The 18,411-nt window shown below is 46.1% G+C and overlaps 1 protein-coding gene across 15 annotated transcripts in view; it reads left to right on the top strand.

Annotated features, from left to right (window-relative positions):
* The window catches only part of PPP6R3 (protein phosphatase 6 regulatory subunit 3), a 126,989-nt gene extending 112,442 nt beyond the window's left edge, over positions 1 to 14,547 (top strand). For 10 of the 15 annotated variants that reach the window (XM_060158325.1, XM_060158337.1, XM_060158335.1 and 7 more), the window contains 4 exons: positions 1,246 to 1,352; positions 2,748 to 2,898; positions 8,957 to 9,076; positions 14,039 to 14,547. In XM_060158325.1, coding sequence (XP_060014308.1) covers positions 1,246 to 1,352; positions 2,748 to 2,898; positions 8,957 to 9,076; positions 14,039 to 14,096 — 436 coding nt within the window. In that variant the 3' untranslated portion in view covers positions 14,097 to 14,547. Of the gene's footprint in view, positions 1 to 1,245; positions 1,353 to 2,747; positions 2,899 to 8,956; positions 9,077 to 12,305 lie in introns of all 15 variants that reach the window. The other 5 variants (XM_060158336.1, XM_060158334.1, XM_060158332.1 and 2 more) reach the window with 1 other exon arrangement.
* The last annotated feature ends 3,864 nt before the right edge of the window (positions 14,548 to 18,411 follow it).

Below are 18,411 nucleotides of genomic sequence, written 5' to 3'. Positions count from 1 at the left end.
TTGACACAGCTGTGAGTTACAAGAAGAACAGTCCTCCTCCTTCTTTCATCCAGGATGAACTGGGAAAGGAGTAGATCATAACAAAGTAGGCTGGGGAGATATGGCCAGCAAGTCAGCACAGTGCTGATGAAGGTGTCGGGACAGGCTTGGGAACAAGATGAAGCCAAAGAATTCCTGGCAGACACCTCAGTGTGGAATATTACAGAAAAATGCAGAATATATCTTGAATTGAATAGATAATACGAGCTTGTATTTCGCTTGTAGCTGGTCTAGTGCTGTAAATTAAGGGGTGTGACGGGTATGGCTGTCAATCTTGTTAACTGTAATTCTCAGTAACAGCAACCTGTCATTTTGAAGTTTTCCTGAATAATATTGTCAGCATTTGAGTATTAACCATGGACTTCATGTCTTGTTAGACTTACTTTGATTTGATTAACGTTGTTTTATTTCATCTACTGAAAAACAATCAATCTCCAGCACCCCATTTGAAAGACTTTGTTGCTTTCCCCACTAACCAGTGATGCTTTTAAACAGTCACTGCTAATGGAAAAGATACGAAGACAAACTGTTATGAACTAGCATGTACCGTTACAGACAAACCAAAGAGGCGACTTTACAGCACCTCTAATAATAGCAGCGAGCCGTTATTCAGAGGTAAAAGTGAGATTTATGGAAAATATCTCCAAAATATGATGAGTTACTTCACTGACTCTTCCAGTGCAGGACAATCAGGTTTCTAACTCTTGCTCTTCTGGTTACTTGAGAATGTTGTTGGAGCATCTTGTTTACCTTTACAAGCCCTTGTGCACAGGCCGTGTTTTCTCATTAAATATCATTAGGAGGGCCAGGCCCTCTAGGCAGTTTGACTTGAGGTGATAAGGATTTTTGTAAAAATGGCACTGCAGATACAGTTCACACTGTACAGCGTACACACTGCTGTGCCAGCCCTGGGAGCCTGGTGATTATGTGACCATGAGGGGCTGGGGGCGTTTTGAAACTGTCTAGAAACCTCTGAGAGGTCCCTGTGTGACTGCCCTGCTGATTTAGCAGCGTATCGGCCCACCCACACTCATCTGCTACTCCAAGCCGCCGTCCATGCTTAGATCTGTGTGTCATTCATCGGAGTCTATAACCAACTGTGTCTCCCCAGTGGAACTGGAACTGATGTTCAAACGTTTTTTGGGAATAATGATAACTGATGTCTGTTTCCCACTGCTAACCTCTGAATTTTCTCTCTTCTAAAAGTACAAAAGACTCTTTAAGGAGCAGTTCTCCAGTGGAAATGGAGACCAGCACGGAGCCAGTGGGCCCGCTGGCGCCCAGTGGGGCTGCGCTGGCAGTACAGCCGGAAGGTGGGTGCAGAGCGCGCCGGGGCACGGCCTGTGGGCCGCTCCTTGGTGGTGGTTCACACTGTAACTTATGCTGAGTTTTCTAGATCGGAAAAGTTGTCTTTGTCCACAAAGCAGGTTTTTAAAAAAGTTCAGGGGCTCCAAGGACCCAGGAAAATGAGATGGTGGGTCTGATGTGAGCAGGGCTATTGAGGAAAAGAAGTTGTGTATGTTTGCCAGAACCACAGCATGCTGATCCTAGAACAGTAAGGGATCTAAGTTACCAGTCATTCGGTTCCCTCAAGACAGGAAAGGAAACAGGCCCAGAAAGGATGAATGGCCTAGCTTACAGCACCCAGGGTGAATAAAACCAGAACTAGTCATGTGTGCTCCAAACCCATCTTGCACCCAGCTCTTGCGTCCCTTGGAGTTTGCTTTCTTGGTGCATATGTGTATGTCTGGGCACATTTCAGGCTCTCTGGTGGTTTATTTCCTTCCCACCTTTGTGAATAGGTGAAATGGTCAAGGGTATCCAGTGGCTATCTTTTTCAAAACATGCACTTGTTCCTTGCATAGGCCCTGAACTATTTTCAACCTGATGAGGGGCGTGGGAGGTGGGGGGAGAGCACGGAGGTTAGTGAGGGGGTGAGGAGTGGGCGTGGATAGTATGTGGAGGAAACAGAGAAGCCAGTCCTTAGAAAGGAAATGAGGGTACAGGTAGAGGGCACAGGACCCAAGGGGCAGGAAATTAATAAAGCCAGAAATTAGTATTTTGTAAACATTCTATATATAGATGACATATTTTGTCCCTCAGCGGTTCTACAGGTGGCTTCAAATACCCCCATTTTGTGGATAAGAAAACTCAGGCATAGGTTGGGTTCTTTGCCCTGGGCTCTGAGGTTGGTAAGGTGGTAAGGCTGGGTGTGAATTCAGGAAGTCTGACTTCAGAGCCTACACTCATAACCAGTATACCCCAGGGCTCCCTCTTATAGAACAAAGAAATAATCCACAGGGAACCACAAAAAGGTAACTTTAAAAAAAGAAAAGAATAGGACCCAACTGTGGGACAAGTGAGAGGAGAAGGATGAATGAGAAGGGTGCATGGATAAACCATGAACTGGGTTCTGGTGGGTTGTGGTTGTAGAATATACGACCACCCGTCCTGCGCTGGGAACTGGAGAACATGAGGGGCAGGAGAGTTGACTGGGAGAAAGCTGGGTGTGCAGGTAGCTGGGGAGACGGGGGGACTCACCAGTCCTACGCTGCGGGGAACCCACGCAACTTCTCTCCTATGGGCATCGCTAAGAGGCAGCAACAGGCAGATCATGTCACTTTCCTTCTTCTTCAAGCAGTAGAGGTAACGTTGGGTGGCTGGGTCTGCACAGATGTTCGTGACATTCAGCTGTGTGTCCTTTTCAGCGCCAGGCAGTGTGGCCATGGAAGCCAGCTCTGATGGAGAGGAGGATGCAGAAAGTACAGACAAGGTAACTGAGACAGTGATGAATGGCGGCGTGAAGGAAACTCTGAGCCTCACTGTGGATGCCAAGACAGAAACCGCGGTCTTCAAAAGGTAACCAGGGCTACAGTGTGCTGGCAGCTGCAGGTTGTTGGAGGGGCGGAGGGAGGCAGAGGGGACAGAGACCGCAGATACTAACAGCTTTAATTTGATTCAAATGTGGGTTCAGACATTAGCCTGACATCTTTCTGATATCTCCGTTAAATTCATTGAATCTTAACAAAGAGATGGAGTTTGGTTCATTAAGTGGTCCTCCCCCCTCCCTGTTTTCTTTAAAGATTATTTATTTACTTATTTATGGCTGCGTTGAGTCTTCATTGAGGCACGCAGGATCTTTCGTTGCGACGCGCGGGCTCCTCTCTAGTTGTGGCGTGTGGTTTTCTCTCTCTAGTTGTGGCATGCAAGCTCTGTGGTTTGCGGCACGCAGGCTCTAGTTGAGGTGCGCGAGCTCAGTAGTTGTGATACACGGGCTTAGTTGCCCCACGGCATGTGGGATCTTCCCTGACCAGGGATCGAATCCGCGTCCCCTGCATTGTAAGGAGGATTCTTTACCACTGGACCACCAGGGAAGTCCCACCCCTCCCCTTTTAATAGTGTTTAGAAGACTGTAGGTTCAGAACACTGATGGATTCAAAATACGTGAGTATAAAAAACTGACAATTTCTAGCCATGATAGGAATTGCACTGGATACAGGCAGGCTGCAAAGCTTGGACCATCTAAGCCAAAGGTTTGGTACTATACAGATCATTTTCTCCAGACATAATGCAGTCAGCAGAATTCAGTAGCAAAATTATAGCTTTAAAAAAACATATTTGGAAATTAGCCTCACTTCTAAACTCATGGATCAAAAAGGAATCATAATGAAGATGAAAAACTTAAAACTGAAAGGGTAATGAAAAAGTTCTATCGAAACCTACAGACTGGGCTTCCCTGGTGGCGCAGTGGTTGAGAGTCTGCCTGCCGATGCCGGGGACACGGGTTCGTGCCCCGGTCCGGGAGGATCCCACATGCCGCAGAGTGGCTGGGCCCGTGAGCCATGGCTGCTGAGCCTGCGCGTCCGGAGCCTGTGCTCCACAACGGGAGAGGCCACAACAGTCAGAGGCCCGCGTACCGCAAAACAAAAACAAAACAAAAAAACCCTACAGACTGCAACTAAACCAGTGCTTAGAGCTCTGGTCTCCATCTTACACAGACCCTTTCAGATCATGAGAAGTAATGCTTCCCAACTCATGAAGTCAAGCAAAACATGAAAGAAAAAATAGTTGTAGGCTAATTTCACTTGTGGGTCTATATGTAGAGCACTTTAAAGTTAAAAGCTAGCAAACCAAATCCAGCAATGTGTTTTTAAGTCATGACCAAGGATGTATTGCATGAATGTAAGGATGTTATAACATTGTAAAGATTATTGAAGGTAATTCACAGATAAAAGGATAAAAACCCTTTGGACCTTCGGTAGACAGAAAAGCATTTGATAAAAATTAAAGTTGTTTGTGACTATTTAGCAACCTAGGAATAGAAAATAGCTATTGATAAAAGTGTCTACTGAAAGTCTACAGCAGACTTTATTCTTAACGGTGAAGCATTATTTTGAAGAAATAGTCCCTTCAAAGACATGACCCAGACAGCGAACCCTGCAGTGACTGCTTCTCTTCAGCACTGTGCTGCTGGTCTTAGCACATGCAGCATAAATAAAAACAGATTTGAAAGAGATAAAATGGTTACTGTTTGTTTGTAGGTTATGATTTTCTACATAAAAAATTCCAGTGGAATCTATAGGTAAATATTAGAATTATGAGGGAAGTTTAACAAGTTTACTGGATGAACCCACAAATCAATTGCACCTTATAAGCCAACACAAGATGTCTTAGATGTGTCCCTCCCCCTTTTTAAATGAAAAGTTAAACGTTGTCTATAACTAAGACTGAAAAAAAACAAAGGCCTAAATAAATAGGGAGATATACCATGTTTGCTATGGGACGGTATCTTTGACATTTCTTAACAAATTAATCTATAAAATGAACGTATTTCTCATCAAAATCCCAATGAAGTTTTTATGAAAGGGAGAAGCAGATTGTGAGAGTCCCAGAGAAAGACCAAGGGGAGCCAAGAATAGCCAAGATCATGTTAAAGAGAGTAAAGTGAGGGGGCTTCACGGTATTAGGCAGCAAGACTCACTATTATTGAGATGATGCGTGTGACCTAGGCACAGAGTTGTACAAACAGACAGACAGACAGACCCCCTACACTTACGTGTTAGGGTGACATAAGCTGGTGAGGAAGGAAGGGACTAATAAATAGTGATTATCCAATGTTGGAGAAAAATAAAATTAAATCTCTCTCTCAACGTAAGTATGAAAGGCAAAACTACAACTTTCAGAAGACAGCATAAGAGAGTATCTTACAACTTTATGGTAAAGGGTTTCTTAACCATAAAAAAGCCAAAACCATAAGGGGAAAGATTAATAAATTTGACTTTATTTAATTTCTAGTATTCCAAAAGACACAATAAAATGAAAAGACAAGCCGTAACCAGCAAAGAAACATGCAGTAGCAGGATATAGGAAGAACCTAATATCAAAGGAAGAGACACAATCTAATAATAACTTTTTTAATTGACAAAGAGTACAAACAAGCCATTATTGGTGGAGGAAAACAAGGAGCAGACTAACGGGTCAGCCTCAGCCTCGCGTCAGTGACAGTAATGATTCGGTGCTATTCCATGCATTTTTGTTTGTTTGTTTGTTTGTTGTTTTGGCTGTGCCATGAGGCATGTGGGATCTTAGTTCCCCAAATAGGGATGGAACCCATGCCCCCTGCAGTGGGAGCACAGTCTTAACCACAGGAACGCCAGGGAAGTCCCTCCATGCATGTTAATCTATTAATTCCTATCTAAATTGTTACAGAAAATAGAAAAAGTGCAAAAGCTGCCTTTATCTTTTTATGAGGCAGTGAAATCTTAATTCCAAAACAAATAAGGATAATTACGGAAAATGATCAGCTTATGTCACTTACAAGCAAATTAAATGCAAACATCCTATATAAAATATTTGCTAACTGAACCCGACAGTATACTAAAATTAATTCATAATGATCAGTTAGAGTTTATCCCTGGACTGCAAGGATGGTTCAGCATCAAGAAATCTGTCAGTGTAATTCACTGCATATTAATAGAGTGAAAGAAGGTCATTTGATGTTTTTGATGAAGCTTTTGAAAAAAGCTATATATGATTAAAACACTGAGCAAATCAGGAAGAGAAATGAATTTCCTTAACTTGGTAAAAGCTAAATACCAAAACACTACACCAAAAAGTGTACTTAATGAAGAAATTTTAGCTGCATTAACTTTCATGGAAGGAGCAAATAGGGATGCCCATTGTCACTGCCACTGTATAGGCAGTCCTGGGGAGTGTTAAGAAAGGAAAAAGAAATAGAGGTATAGGTAAAGATGAGATGGGAAGTGATGAAACTGATTATTTGCAGGTGATAATGATCAACTACAACTAGGTCAGTAGCAGACTTGTAAGATTTCAGCAAAGCTGCCAGGTAAGAGAGCAATTTAAAAAATCAGTAGCCTTTCTCTACATCAGTAATAGGCAACTAGGTTGTATATAGAATAAAAAGGAAAGTGCCAGTCACAAAATACATCCAACTATAAATTATTTAGGAATTATCTTAACCCAGATATCTATAGAGAAAACTCGAAAGTGCTAATAAGAGAAGCCACAGAAGAAGATCTGGACAAGTGAAGGCCATCACGAGATGGGACAGCTCAGTGCTGCAGAGACACCCACCATCACCAAATTAATCTGTAAGTTTAGTGCAGTCTCAGTCACAATTTCAGTTGGATTTTTAAGACACTTGATAAGCATATTCTAAAATTCACGTGGAATAAAAAGTTTCCCAAATTGCTTAGAGAGCCATAGAAAGGTTAAATAAGAGACTTACCCTGGCAGTACTGGTCATGCTGCAAAGTCAGAATACTTAAAACAGTGTAATATTAGCACCCAGATAGTTAAAGGGGCCACTGTGGTGAGAGGGAGCTCAGTCCCAAGGCGGATGGCGCAGCAGGTGACGGAGGCGGGCTCACTCAGTGAAGCCTGAGCACGAAGGGTGAGAGCACACGTGCAGCGCCTCCTGTGTGCCCGGCGCTGTGCCAGATGTTTTTCACGTGTTAGCTCGTTTCTTTCTTTCAAGGACCCTATAAGTACCATGGCTATCCTCCCACTTTCCAGATGACGAAAATGATATACTGGAGTTAAATGATGTGGCCAGAGTCTCATGGTAGTTAGAAGAAAATGCAGTGTATCCTGACCTGTGGACAGAAAAGGACTTCTTTTTCAAAACAAAACAAAGCAACCTCAAAAAAAAAGCAACCTCCAAAAGCATAAACCTCATGCAAAGAATAGAATTGGATTACATCAAATTTAAGAATTTCTGGCTAATAAAGTATTGTAGACAAAATTAAGAGACAGATGGCAAATTGAGGGGGGGAAAGCTTACAGCTGTAAATCAGTCAGAAATTAACATTTAATATTCAAACCAGTAAGGAAAAGATGTAGAAAACCCAAATCAGAAAATGGGCGAAAAATATCATTAGGCAGTTTACAGACAAGGAAACCCAAAGGGGCAAAACTAAGAAGAGATACTCAAAACTCATTCATATGAGACACCTCTTACTAGACTGGCAGGAATTGGAAAGGTGGGAAATACTGAGTATTGGTGGGGCTCTGGGGCCACAGGAGTCCTGTCGCCCTGCTGGTGGGCATGCTGGCTGGAAGGATGACCAGCATTTTCCACTCCTGGGTGTAGAGCCCCGAGAAGTGTCCCAGCGGGTCCACTGGGGCCCCAGCAGGCAGTGGCAGCGTTGCAGCCCTGTGCACAGAGGCACCGGTCGCTGTGAGAACGCGGTAGAACGGGAGGTGTGCACCGTGGGATGCTGTGCTACAGGCAGCAGGAAAAGATGGCCCTCCAGACTGTGCTGGTACAGAGATAAATGCAGGGAGATGTGCGGTTCCAGGCCAGTGATGTGTCTCAGAATACACGCACAAGAATGAAAGTAACATGTATTGAACACATCAGGATAGTTGCTCTGGTGGGCAGGGAGTGGAGAATGGGGATGAATTAGGAGGAGTAATGAACTAGACTTCCGTTCACTTTCCTCCTTGTAAGTTGCCAGACCCGTCTGAAAGCCACCGAGAAGTCATCCTAAAGTGAGGTTTTTCCTAAGCAAATCTGGGACAGGACCCCACACTAAGAATGATGGACTGTCCCAGAGGGAACCTTTAGCTGCCCTTAAGCTCAATTTAGTGCCGTCTTGAATTGTGTCAAAGTGGGAATGCCAGACACAAGATAGGCAGAAGTCTAAATTCCCCGCCCACAGACAGTTGACAGCATTTGCTCCTTGTCTTTCTCTGCAAGAGCTCTATCTAAGGGGAAAATCATCCTTTCATGTTTTGTTTCCCCAAGCCTCTCTGTGACCCCTCAGGACCGGTTTTTACCTTTCTGGCCACTGTTCCTGGCTCTCTTTCCCTCATGGTTTGTCCTTCTCACGCAGTCAGAGGACAGCTCGGGAGCTCACCCTGGCTCAGGCTGCGTGGCTCACGCGACGTCAGCCAGCAGGCTGGTGGGGGATTGGCCCTGAAGGCAGAAATCTTGAACTAAAGACTCATTCCTTCAAACAGGTTCCTTTGACACCTTCACCGAGTCTGCAGTTCTGCTTATGTGCAGTCGTGGACATATTATTCCCCCAAATACCTCATTTATAGGAGTATTCTGAAACTCTTGTACATTTCTTTTTCTGTTTTGCACACTTGGCTTCAGAGTGTTGAAATCCTACCGGTATGTACAGTGATGGGGGACCATTCTTTACCAGACACCAGCTGCATTACATGGTCCCTCTTTCGGCTCCCAGTTGTGTGTGATCCTCCCCTTCCATGGTTTCCCAGTCGTGTCTGTGGTCCCTGTGATCCCCCCCACCCACCAGCATGCTCAGCCCCGGGGCTTGGATCCATGGCCGCCATGACTTCCAGAGCCAAGTGCATGCGCCCTCCTCCTCCACCCGGTGCTGCCGCGTCGGGCGTCTAACGCTGCCTGTCGTCCTCTTTACTGCAGTGAGGAAGGAAAACTGTCTACCTCTCAAGATGCTGCTTGTAAAGATGTGGCGGAGAGCCTGGAGACGGCAGAGGGGAAGTCTGCAGCCCCCCGGCCCCCCAGCAGCAGCCCAGAGCAGAGGTAACCACCTGCTTCCGGCCATCCTGCCTGGGCCCTGCTCTGGCTTTGTCTCCTGGGAGCTGGGAGGGAAGCTGGTGTGGCGGTGGGGGGTCGTTACCGTTGTCCTCAGGTGTTCAGTGACTTGCACAGAAGCATTTTCTCAGTTCCGAATGGTAATCAGGGTGACTGAGCTGAGAACTTAGACGTAACAGTTCATCTCCTACTGCAGAAACTGAAAACTAACTGGTTTTCGGAGATTCAGTAACATCACTGGCTCTTTGAGAAATTATTTGGGCTGGAAGGGTCTCTCATGCTGGCATATCCCCACCCCACCCACCCACCCCTTTTTTTTTTCTTGATGAGGCACCAGGTTGAGGCTGATACTGAGCCCTTCCAGGATTGGGTTCCCTCAGTGCCATAGTCACCCAGCTGCCAGGCACACACAAGCGGCTCCCTAGTGCCCGGTTCCCACAGATGTGTCCACGTGACACACGGGAGGGCTTTCCTGGAGACCCTTTCGTGTGTGTGGCTAAATACTCTCCACTCTCACATGAGTCCCTCTTTGGTTTTGTTTTGCAAAATATTTATCTTGTCCGGATGAAGTGTGAAAATCCCATCACCAGAGCCAAGGGATTTGAAATGTGACGTTATCTGTCTAGTCACTATTTTTTTTTTTTTTTTTAACGGTACGCGGGCCTCTCGCTGTTGTGGCCTCTCCCGTCGCGGAGCACAGGCTCCGGATGCGCAGGCTCAGCGGCCATGGCTCACGGGCCCAGCTGCTCCGCGGCATGTGGGATCTTCCCGGACCAGGGCACGAACCCGTGTCCACTGCATCAGCAGGCGGACTCTCAACCACTGCGCCACCAGGGAAGCCCTCTAGTCACCTTTTGCTTAGACTGAGCCCGTGGTCTGGAGGGACAGGCCCAGCCAGAGCCCCAGCCCGCAAGGGCCACCCTGGGCTGTGTGCAGCCCCGCAGGCAGGGCGAGGGCGGCCTCCTGTTGCTCCAGAGCTTGTGTGGGAAGTTCAGGACTTGCCCTTGGACCACAAGGACCTTCGCTCAGTGCTGCGCAGACTGAACTGTTTTAATTAAATATATCCAAGTTTGTATATTCCTTCCATAAGGAATAAAGTAACTTTTAAAGCCATTTCCGAGAAGTACTTTCCCTCTCACCTGATGCCCCCAAATCTAGGCATTTTAGGGGCAGTGTAACCAGTGGGAACCAGCAGGGGGCACTCTGTTCACTGGCCAGTAAACCTGTGTGTTCATAGTGTAGGAAACCCTGCTTTTGTTTCTCTCATGGAAATTACAGCTGGGATGAGGGGTTTGCTTTTGTAATTAAAAACTTGTGTGTGTGTGTGTACAAAACAAATTAATTATAAGAACTACTTGTGCGTGCGGGCTCTAGTGGCGGCTTTGGGAGGAGGAGACGGGATGGCACTCCGGCTGCAGGGGAGCCAGCCCCAGCTGTGCATCTAAGGGTTTGGGCAAGTCACTTTTTTGCCTAGGGTTTGGTATGTTTTTTCAAAGGTCCTCTGTAGGTGTAATAACCTAAGCAGTCATTGTCACCTCCCTAGTGTCTCCCTGTAAATTTCCTTTATATGGAGAGCTGCCTACAAGATATCTAACCTGTCCCACTTTGGAGTCGTTGCTCCTGGAGTGTGTTCTTGGTTTCTCTGACATGAGTGATACAGCCAGCCTGTGGGATCGGTTACTGGGCTCTGGAGTGCAGAAGTGTTTGCCTCGGGGGACCCACTTGCTCTTCGTGCAGAGACACATCTGGGATGTGGAGCCCTGCCTCTCCCGATCTGCAGGACTCAGGCAGTGGAGGAGAAAGGTGGGGAGAGCCAGTGGGAGAAGAGGGGGCATCACTTGTCTGCCTGTCCTTCCTCCATCCAACACACATGTGAGTGCAGCAGCCACTGGTTTAGGCCTGGTGATAAAACAGTGGCAAAACAGGCCCCACAGATAACGCATAGGGACATGAAGACCAAATAAACCTGGATGAAGGAATAGAAGTCCCACTTTAGGTAGGGCAGTCGGGGCATCTGAGCTGCTGTTTTGGCGGGGACAGAGGTAGGTTTTCTGATGTGTCACGTGCATTCTAAAAGCTTACGGCACTGTTGACAATGAAGATAGCCATTTGGGACTTTCTGTGTGCAGTCTTACCGAGATGGTTCCTGTCACAACCAAATATTATTTTTGAGGTTGGCAGATGTGCACTATTGCACGTAGAGCTTTTCATTGCCACAAAATTTTATTTTTCAGTATTAGGTGTGTATGGTGTCTGTGCCAGCAGTGTGCAAACAGGTACCTTGCATACGTTGTATACTTACCTCTTTGCAGGGGCGGGGGTCATTGCCCCCTTTACAGGGGGAGAAAACTGAGCTGAGAGAGGTCAAGACACAGCTTGTAAGTGGCGAAGGCAGGGCATGTGCCCGGCTGTGTCTGGTTCCAGAATGCTGGTGCCTGTGTCTCTGTGATACATTGAGACACCATGGAATGTAGGTAGAGTCTGCTGTGTGAGTGGAGCTAACTTCGTGGGTCTCTGTTAGGATTAGCAGGGGTCTGGAGCACTCTGTAAAGTTGGAGTGCCGGTTCAAGAGTGCTTGTGCTTCCCAATTTCAGCTCTAAACATCTTTTCCCAAGTCTTGTTCATAAGACGTAGGTCACACTGTAGTTCGGCAGGAAGGTCCTGGGTACCCTGTCACCACTTTGTTCCTTTCATATCCCCCTCTCCCCCACCCCCGCCCCCCACAGCATCACCCCTGATGTTTGCTTCAGGGGAGCACGTGTTAAAGTGCACACCTTTGTTCTCAAAGTTGGTCCTTTTACAAACTTCTGTCGTTCCCCGCCCCCAGTAGCAAAATCCTATTTTTATCAAGTGAAATTTTATATGGATTGCAATATACAGAACAGAGAACGAGCTGTTTTGAAGGAGGGATGAGCAAATAGCTCCTGAAGGTTCGGGGACCACTGACCAGTCTGTCCCTGTGCTTCTGAGAGGCTGAGGCGTGGTGGGTCTCACGGAGCCCCCGCTCCTCTGCAGCCCTTGCTAAGTGCTTAGTTCACCGGAGCTGAAGCTTAGAGCTGTTCAGTTAGATTTTCTGGAGCTTTAGGGAAATGCATTTAAGAAGCATTTCATGAAGTAACTGCTGAGTGCAGGCTTTGTGCTAGGCACTGCGTAGACGATATGCAAATAAATGCTCCCCACCCTCGGGGAGCTACACGGAGTTGGTCTCACCCCGCAGGACTGAGCAGTCGAGCATGCCGGGCGATGCGGCGGTTAACGGCCCCGTATGATGAGCGAGCTCCGCTGCCGCTGCTGCTGCTGCTGCTGACCGGGGACCGCAGGCGCCACCGTGCGGGGTCCAGGGCTGCGTCGGGAGCCCACCGAGCCACCGCTGCTGCACTCACTCTGCAAGGGATCAGGACCAGCAACCTTTATATTCTAGAGTCTAAGACGTTGTACAGAGAAACCCAGAAGTGTACAAATATTGCACATTGACAAATACCAAGAATTTTTGCGTATGTTTATATTGTATTGTTCTAAATAATGGGTAGCCTGTGAAATAAGATCTTGCCACCCATGTAATAATAGTAGTAATACTATAGTTAAAATGGCTGTAAGAATAGTTTTATAAAAGTGAATACACAGATCTATTGTATTTGAAACATAACTATTTGACAATTATTAGTGTGACCAAAGTATTAGGCAGTTTTCATACATTTTTCACCTTGTACAAAGTTCTGAATTCATTTTTCTTCCAGGTTGGCGAGGAGTTATAGGATTGAGATGCCCTCTAAGTGTTATTTTGGTTGTTCTAACTTACAAAAGTGATTTTGAATAAGAAATACTTGGTGTTCTTTTTATAACCAGTTTTTGATTGGTAACTGTTTTCTGTATTGTTTAAAGCGGATCAAAAAATGTAAGTCTATTGGTAGAGATTAAGTATTTATTGCTACAACTTAGTTGATAAATTGATGTTATTGTAAAGCCATATGTTCTGTTAAAGTCTTGTTTGCTTGAACTGATTATCCCTACAGGTGAAACACTAGACTATTTGGAGTGTACATGGCTTGTGGTTTGGGTTTTTTTTTGTTTTTGTTTTTTGTTTTGTTTTGGTTGTTCATCTGCCTTTTAACCCATTCACCAAAATTTACCTTGTTAACAAGCAACACCAATGAAAGTTTCAGAGCAATCTGCGTATCTCACATATCTAAATCATATTAGGCAAGTCAGTGGAAAAATGCTCGTGCTGCTAATGGAATTAGAGTGCGTTCATTTTACAGGCTAGTGTTTTTAAACTAGAAATCAAAATCCGGCACCTGAGCATGTTAATTGTTTTACTGTACCTTGTGAGGTTTTCACTCGTAAATTCTAAACCAGTGTATTTTTTTTTAAGAACTGGTTTGTGTACATATATAGTGATTATGGATACTAATTCAGTGTAATTTATAATTTTCTATGTCAGTATAAAAATACATCACAGCCTTCTCAAACAGCTGAAGCAATATATTGTATATTGCCATATTGTCTGGTGAAAGGGTTAAATTACTTCACCTCCTGCACTTTTAGATGCAAATCAGTTTTTCATTTCTGTAATAGAAAATTATTCACGTATTTTTACATCATTTGTTTTTCCTGACCAGTATTTAAAACCAAAAGGATATTCTGAAAAATGGCCAACGATTTTTTTTAGAAGTAGCATCCCAAGCAGCGTGCCTAAACATTACATTGCATATGGAAATAAAAAAATCAAATGTCTAATGCCTTATTTCTGATTTACTTTTCCATTGTAAATGGTGTGGAAACCTTTCATGAGGTTTCCCGAGGCAGACCTAGCCCTCAAGGACAGTGGAGTCGGCAGTGCCCCTGGGACAGACGGCAGGGCTGCTGTGCCTGGCCTTTGCGCGCCTCCTCAGGGACCCTTTCTGTTGGGAGCTCCTCTCAGAAGACACTGTCCTCGGGTGCTCTCCCCAGGACTCTAGCACTGCCAGAGGACAGGGCGCCCTTCGCTTGTCTCAAGGATGCTGACTGATGCGGCCCGGACCTCGGGGACTGTGGAAGGACGGCACGCTCTTGTCTCGCCTGGTGGAGAGCTTTGTGGGCACCGACCTGGCTCCAGGGGTGCAAGCGCTGCCCCTGTACCGTCTGGATTTGCTTGGCTTCTCCATCCCACCCAAGGTAAACACGGTGTCTTATTTCATCCCACCCACTGCTGATGAAAGGGCACTCAGGGTTTCTCCTTGGGGTGGTGTTTTGTTCTGCTCGACTCGCGTGGCAGGGAGGGGGCACGGGTGGGCAGCACAAAGGCTGTTGGGGGTGGGAGGGTGTCAGCCCCGGGGGCAGGAGCGAGCACAAGCTCACTGAGTTTCTACTTTCATTTCTGTGGGTTGGCCATACTGAATGCGAGACTAACAGATGTCTACTACACCATACCTGTATTAAAAAACGACAACAAAATAAAGCCTGATTCTTTGTTTCTAGAAGTCTTCTCTTGTACCTTGCTTGGGCTTTAATAACTAGACAGGGTGTGGGGCCTTAATGAGAGAACCACCATTGGTTTTTGACGGGTCAGGCTTCCTGACACCAGCTCTCGTGCTGCATGCACCAGATCCTGCGCCGGGGAGGCCGAGCAGCTGCACCCAGGAAAGAGCCTGCTGTCCGCGGGCTCGGGGGCTTGTCCTGCCCAAATGGCAGGAGCAGCCAGAGCCCGACGCGCAGGGGCTCCGTGTACTTCGTTCAGGGGATCTGCTGCGAGCTTGTGCTGTGTCTGTCCTCCGTGTATAACACCTCCCCAGCCTGGGGTTTTGGCATCCGGCCCCAGGAGGTAGCTTTGGAGGCAAAATTTCTCAGGTGTTCCATAGTGGTGTTCAGAACGTGATGCTGTGTCACAGCTGCTCCTTTTCCCTCCTCCGTCTGTTCGCATAAGCAAGTGTCCCCCTGGCTGTTATCAATGCCCCCAGAGCCAGCTAGCCACCACGTCCCCCTGTGCTAGTCTGGGCACACACCTCTGGGCCCCCGGATGCCGCAGGCCCTGCTGAGCGCTCAGAGCCGTGGGCTCCGGGCCGGGGCTGGCATTCACTCACAGGCCGCCCCACCCACCCAGGATGGAGAGCTTCTTTTTGTCTCAGCTGCTTTTTCTGTCCGATGGGGAAACCACAGCCACGAATTCATGGATCTAAAGCACATAGAACAGTTCTTGCCTTACTGTAAACACTTCATGAATGTTAGTATGTACTGTCTCCTCACTTCTCAACCCCCTAAGGTCACCTACTGGCCTTTCTAAATCCTGGCTTTGAGCCTGTGGTTCTGTTTGCAAGCTGAACCTCCAGAAAACTCAAGCACCTGCACTCCAGGCAGATGGATTTAGTCATTTTTCAGCTTCAGGGTCGGCTACCTCCCACGTGCCAGCGCTGGCCCAACACCTGTGTTTACAGGTGGTTTTCTTGGGACAGAGCTGTGTCCCTTCGTTTGTCCATTGTCCACTGCTTTTGCACCACGGTGACAGACCAGGAGTCGTGTTCCTTGTCTCGCTCCATAGCCGGTGTTCATTCTTTCCTTCGATTCGGTTTCTTCTCTCTGGATCCTGTTCCCGTCCTTACTGATACCTTTTTGGCTCGGCCATTCATTTTCAGCAGTCAGTGCGTGCTGGCTTTGCCCTTACCGTCTGTACCAGTCGTTCATTACTTACATAATGAACAGACGACACAGTGCTGCCTTTGAATTTATTACCCTAGGTGGGTTCTAAATGCTTAAAGGCAGGGACCCCTCAGCTGACTATTTCATACTGCCTTCCGTAAGGCATTGAGTGGTTTGGTTTTGTTTCTCCTGTACAATTCTCCACTTGTTAACAGAAAACTGAGTTCTTAAAGCACTGTTCTAAAAGCTTTATGTGCATTAACTTGTTTTCACAGCAATTTTGTGAGATAGCTAGTTACCCTCATTTCACACGTGCATAAGAGGGACACGGAAGTTAAATAGTCTTGTGCAAGGATGCTCAGCCAGCAGGTGACAGAGTTGTGAAGATCAGGTGTAGCACATTTACATGTATAACAGAACAGTGCTCGACTGTGTAAATGCTCAGTTAATACTAGCTGTTACAGTGCACTCCCAAACAAATCTTTCTGGTATTTTTTTCCTTAGAAGTTGTCAGTTTGATTTCAAAGTAGAGCAGTGAGTGGAGACTATGAAACATCAAGTGTTTAATAGCCAGTAGAACAATAGAAATGTTACAGGCGTAGCGATGGACAAAGCCTGACAGCTGCAAGACAGTTTCAAAGCAGACCAGCGTAGGTACGTTTGATAAGCTTACAGGAGTAGAGGCGTTTGAGGGGCTTGGGAATGCGCCTTCTTGCTCCTGGATCTGACCCTCGACTGGCTGCTCTCATGATTCACTGGCAGAGTTGAGTAGTTGCAACAGAGGCCACATGGCCTGCAAACCGCAAAATATTTACTGTCTGGCCCTTATAGAAGAAGTTTGCTGAGCCCTGAAATAGATCAATGAAATGGAATAGAATCCAGAAATAGACCCCACAAATACATGGTGAGTTGATTTTCAACAACAGTGCCAAGGCAGTTACATGGGAAAGGAAAGTCTTCTCAACCAGCGGTTGGATATCTGTATGCGAGGAAGTTAACCTTGACTCCTCTCCAACACCATATACAAAAACTAATACAAAATAGATGGTAGGGAGAATTCCCTGGAGGTCCAGTGGTTAGGACTCCATGCTTTCACTGCCCAGGGCCCGGGTTCAGTCCCTGGTCGGGGAACTAAGATCCCATGTAAGCTACATATCACGGCCAAAAAACAAAACAAAATCTATGATAGGTCTAAAACCATAAGCATTTACACAAGCTTCCAGAAGAAAACAAAAATACCCAATCAGCTTTGGAATGGGCAAAGAATCCTTAGGACACAAAGCGCGAATCATAAGGGAAAAGACGTGGGGCTTCCATCAAAATGACATTTTTCTGTCCTTCAAAATGAGCAGGTGGGCTTCCCTGGTGGCACAGTGGTTGAGAGTCCGCCTGCCAATGCAGGGGACACGGGTTCGTGCCCTGGTCCAGGAAGATCCCACATGCTGCAGAGCGGCTGGGCCCATGAGCCATGGCCGCTGAGCCTGCGCGTCCGGAGCCTGTGCTCCGCAACGGGGGAGGCCACAGCAGTGAGAGGCCCGCGTACCGCAAAAAAAAAAAAAAAAAAAAATATGAGCAGGTAGGCCATGGACTGCCAGGAAAAAAGTAATCTCTGTGTGTCCTGACAAAGGACTCATATCCAGAAAATAGAAAAATGCAAATCAAAAATGAGATGAAAAACCCAATTTAATAAATGGGCAAGAGACTTGAACAGATCATCACAAAGATACACGAGTGACCGATAAGAACATGAGAAGTTGTTTAAAGGCATTAGTCACTAGGGGATGCAAATTAAAATCGCAAAAAGCTACCATTTCCCATCCAGTAGAACGGCCAAAGTTAAGAAGACCAAGAGTACCAGATATTGATGAAACTGTGGAGCTAGTAGAACTCAATGTATGTCCACAAGACATACAAGATGTTTGTTGTCAATTTGTTCATAATAATGAAAGATCAAAAACATGTCCAACAGCAGGAAAATGGGTAAGCAGGTTGTAGTATTTAGTAGAATAGAATATCTCTCAACAATAAGTAGGGATGAACTATTATAAATGCAGCATGTTGTATGAATCTCAAAAACACATTTAGCAAGACACATGGAGTACGTACTGTATGTCTTTATATGAAGCTTAAAACTGGCAAGACTGGTGGACGGTGCTGAAAATCAGGACATTGTTTGGTCCTGAAGGAGAAGGCGGGGTGGAGGAATTGTTAATAAAGGAATATGGAAATCTATGTCTTGCTTGTGATCGTGGTTACACGAGTGTAGACATTTGTCAAAACTCACTGAACTCTACACTTAAAACCTATGCGTTTTATTATATGTAATTTATACCTTTTTTTCCCCTTAAGATAAGGGAAAGGAGAAAAATAAACACTGTTGAGGAGAACTCATTCCCCATGTCACATAAGCCATCATGGAATTGCCATTCCTCTCCAGCAGAAGAGGGATTTGGGAACATGATCTTGGGGCATGCTTGGGTTAGTGTTTTCTGGAATCCAGTGTGGCTTTGCCTGCCCATGGAGAAGGTGCCTTCTGGGTTGCCCTTTTCCTACAGGCAGCTTTTGTCCTTGTGTGGGGAGAGGCCTGTGTTTGTTGAGTGCTTCCTGTGAGCAGGTGGGTGCATTTAACTTAGGGGCTAAGTATTAGGGAGCATCCAAGCCATGTCCTTCAAGACACGCTCATTAATAAAATGAGTATTTTGAATCCATTT

This window comes from Lagenorhynchus albirostris, chromosome 9, assembly GCF_949774975.1.
Source record: "Lagenorhynchus albirostris chromosome 9, mLagAlb1.1, whole genome shotgun sequence".
In the NCBI taxonomy this organism is placed as follows: domain Eukaryota; kingdom Metazoa; phylum Chordata; class Mammalia; order Artiodactyla; family Delphinidae; genus Lagenorhynchus; species Lagenorhynchus albirostris.
This window is presented reverse-complemented; position numbering and strand designations above follow the sequence as displayed.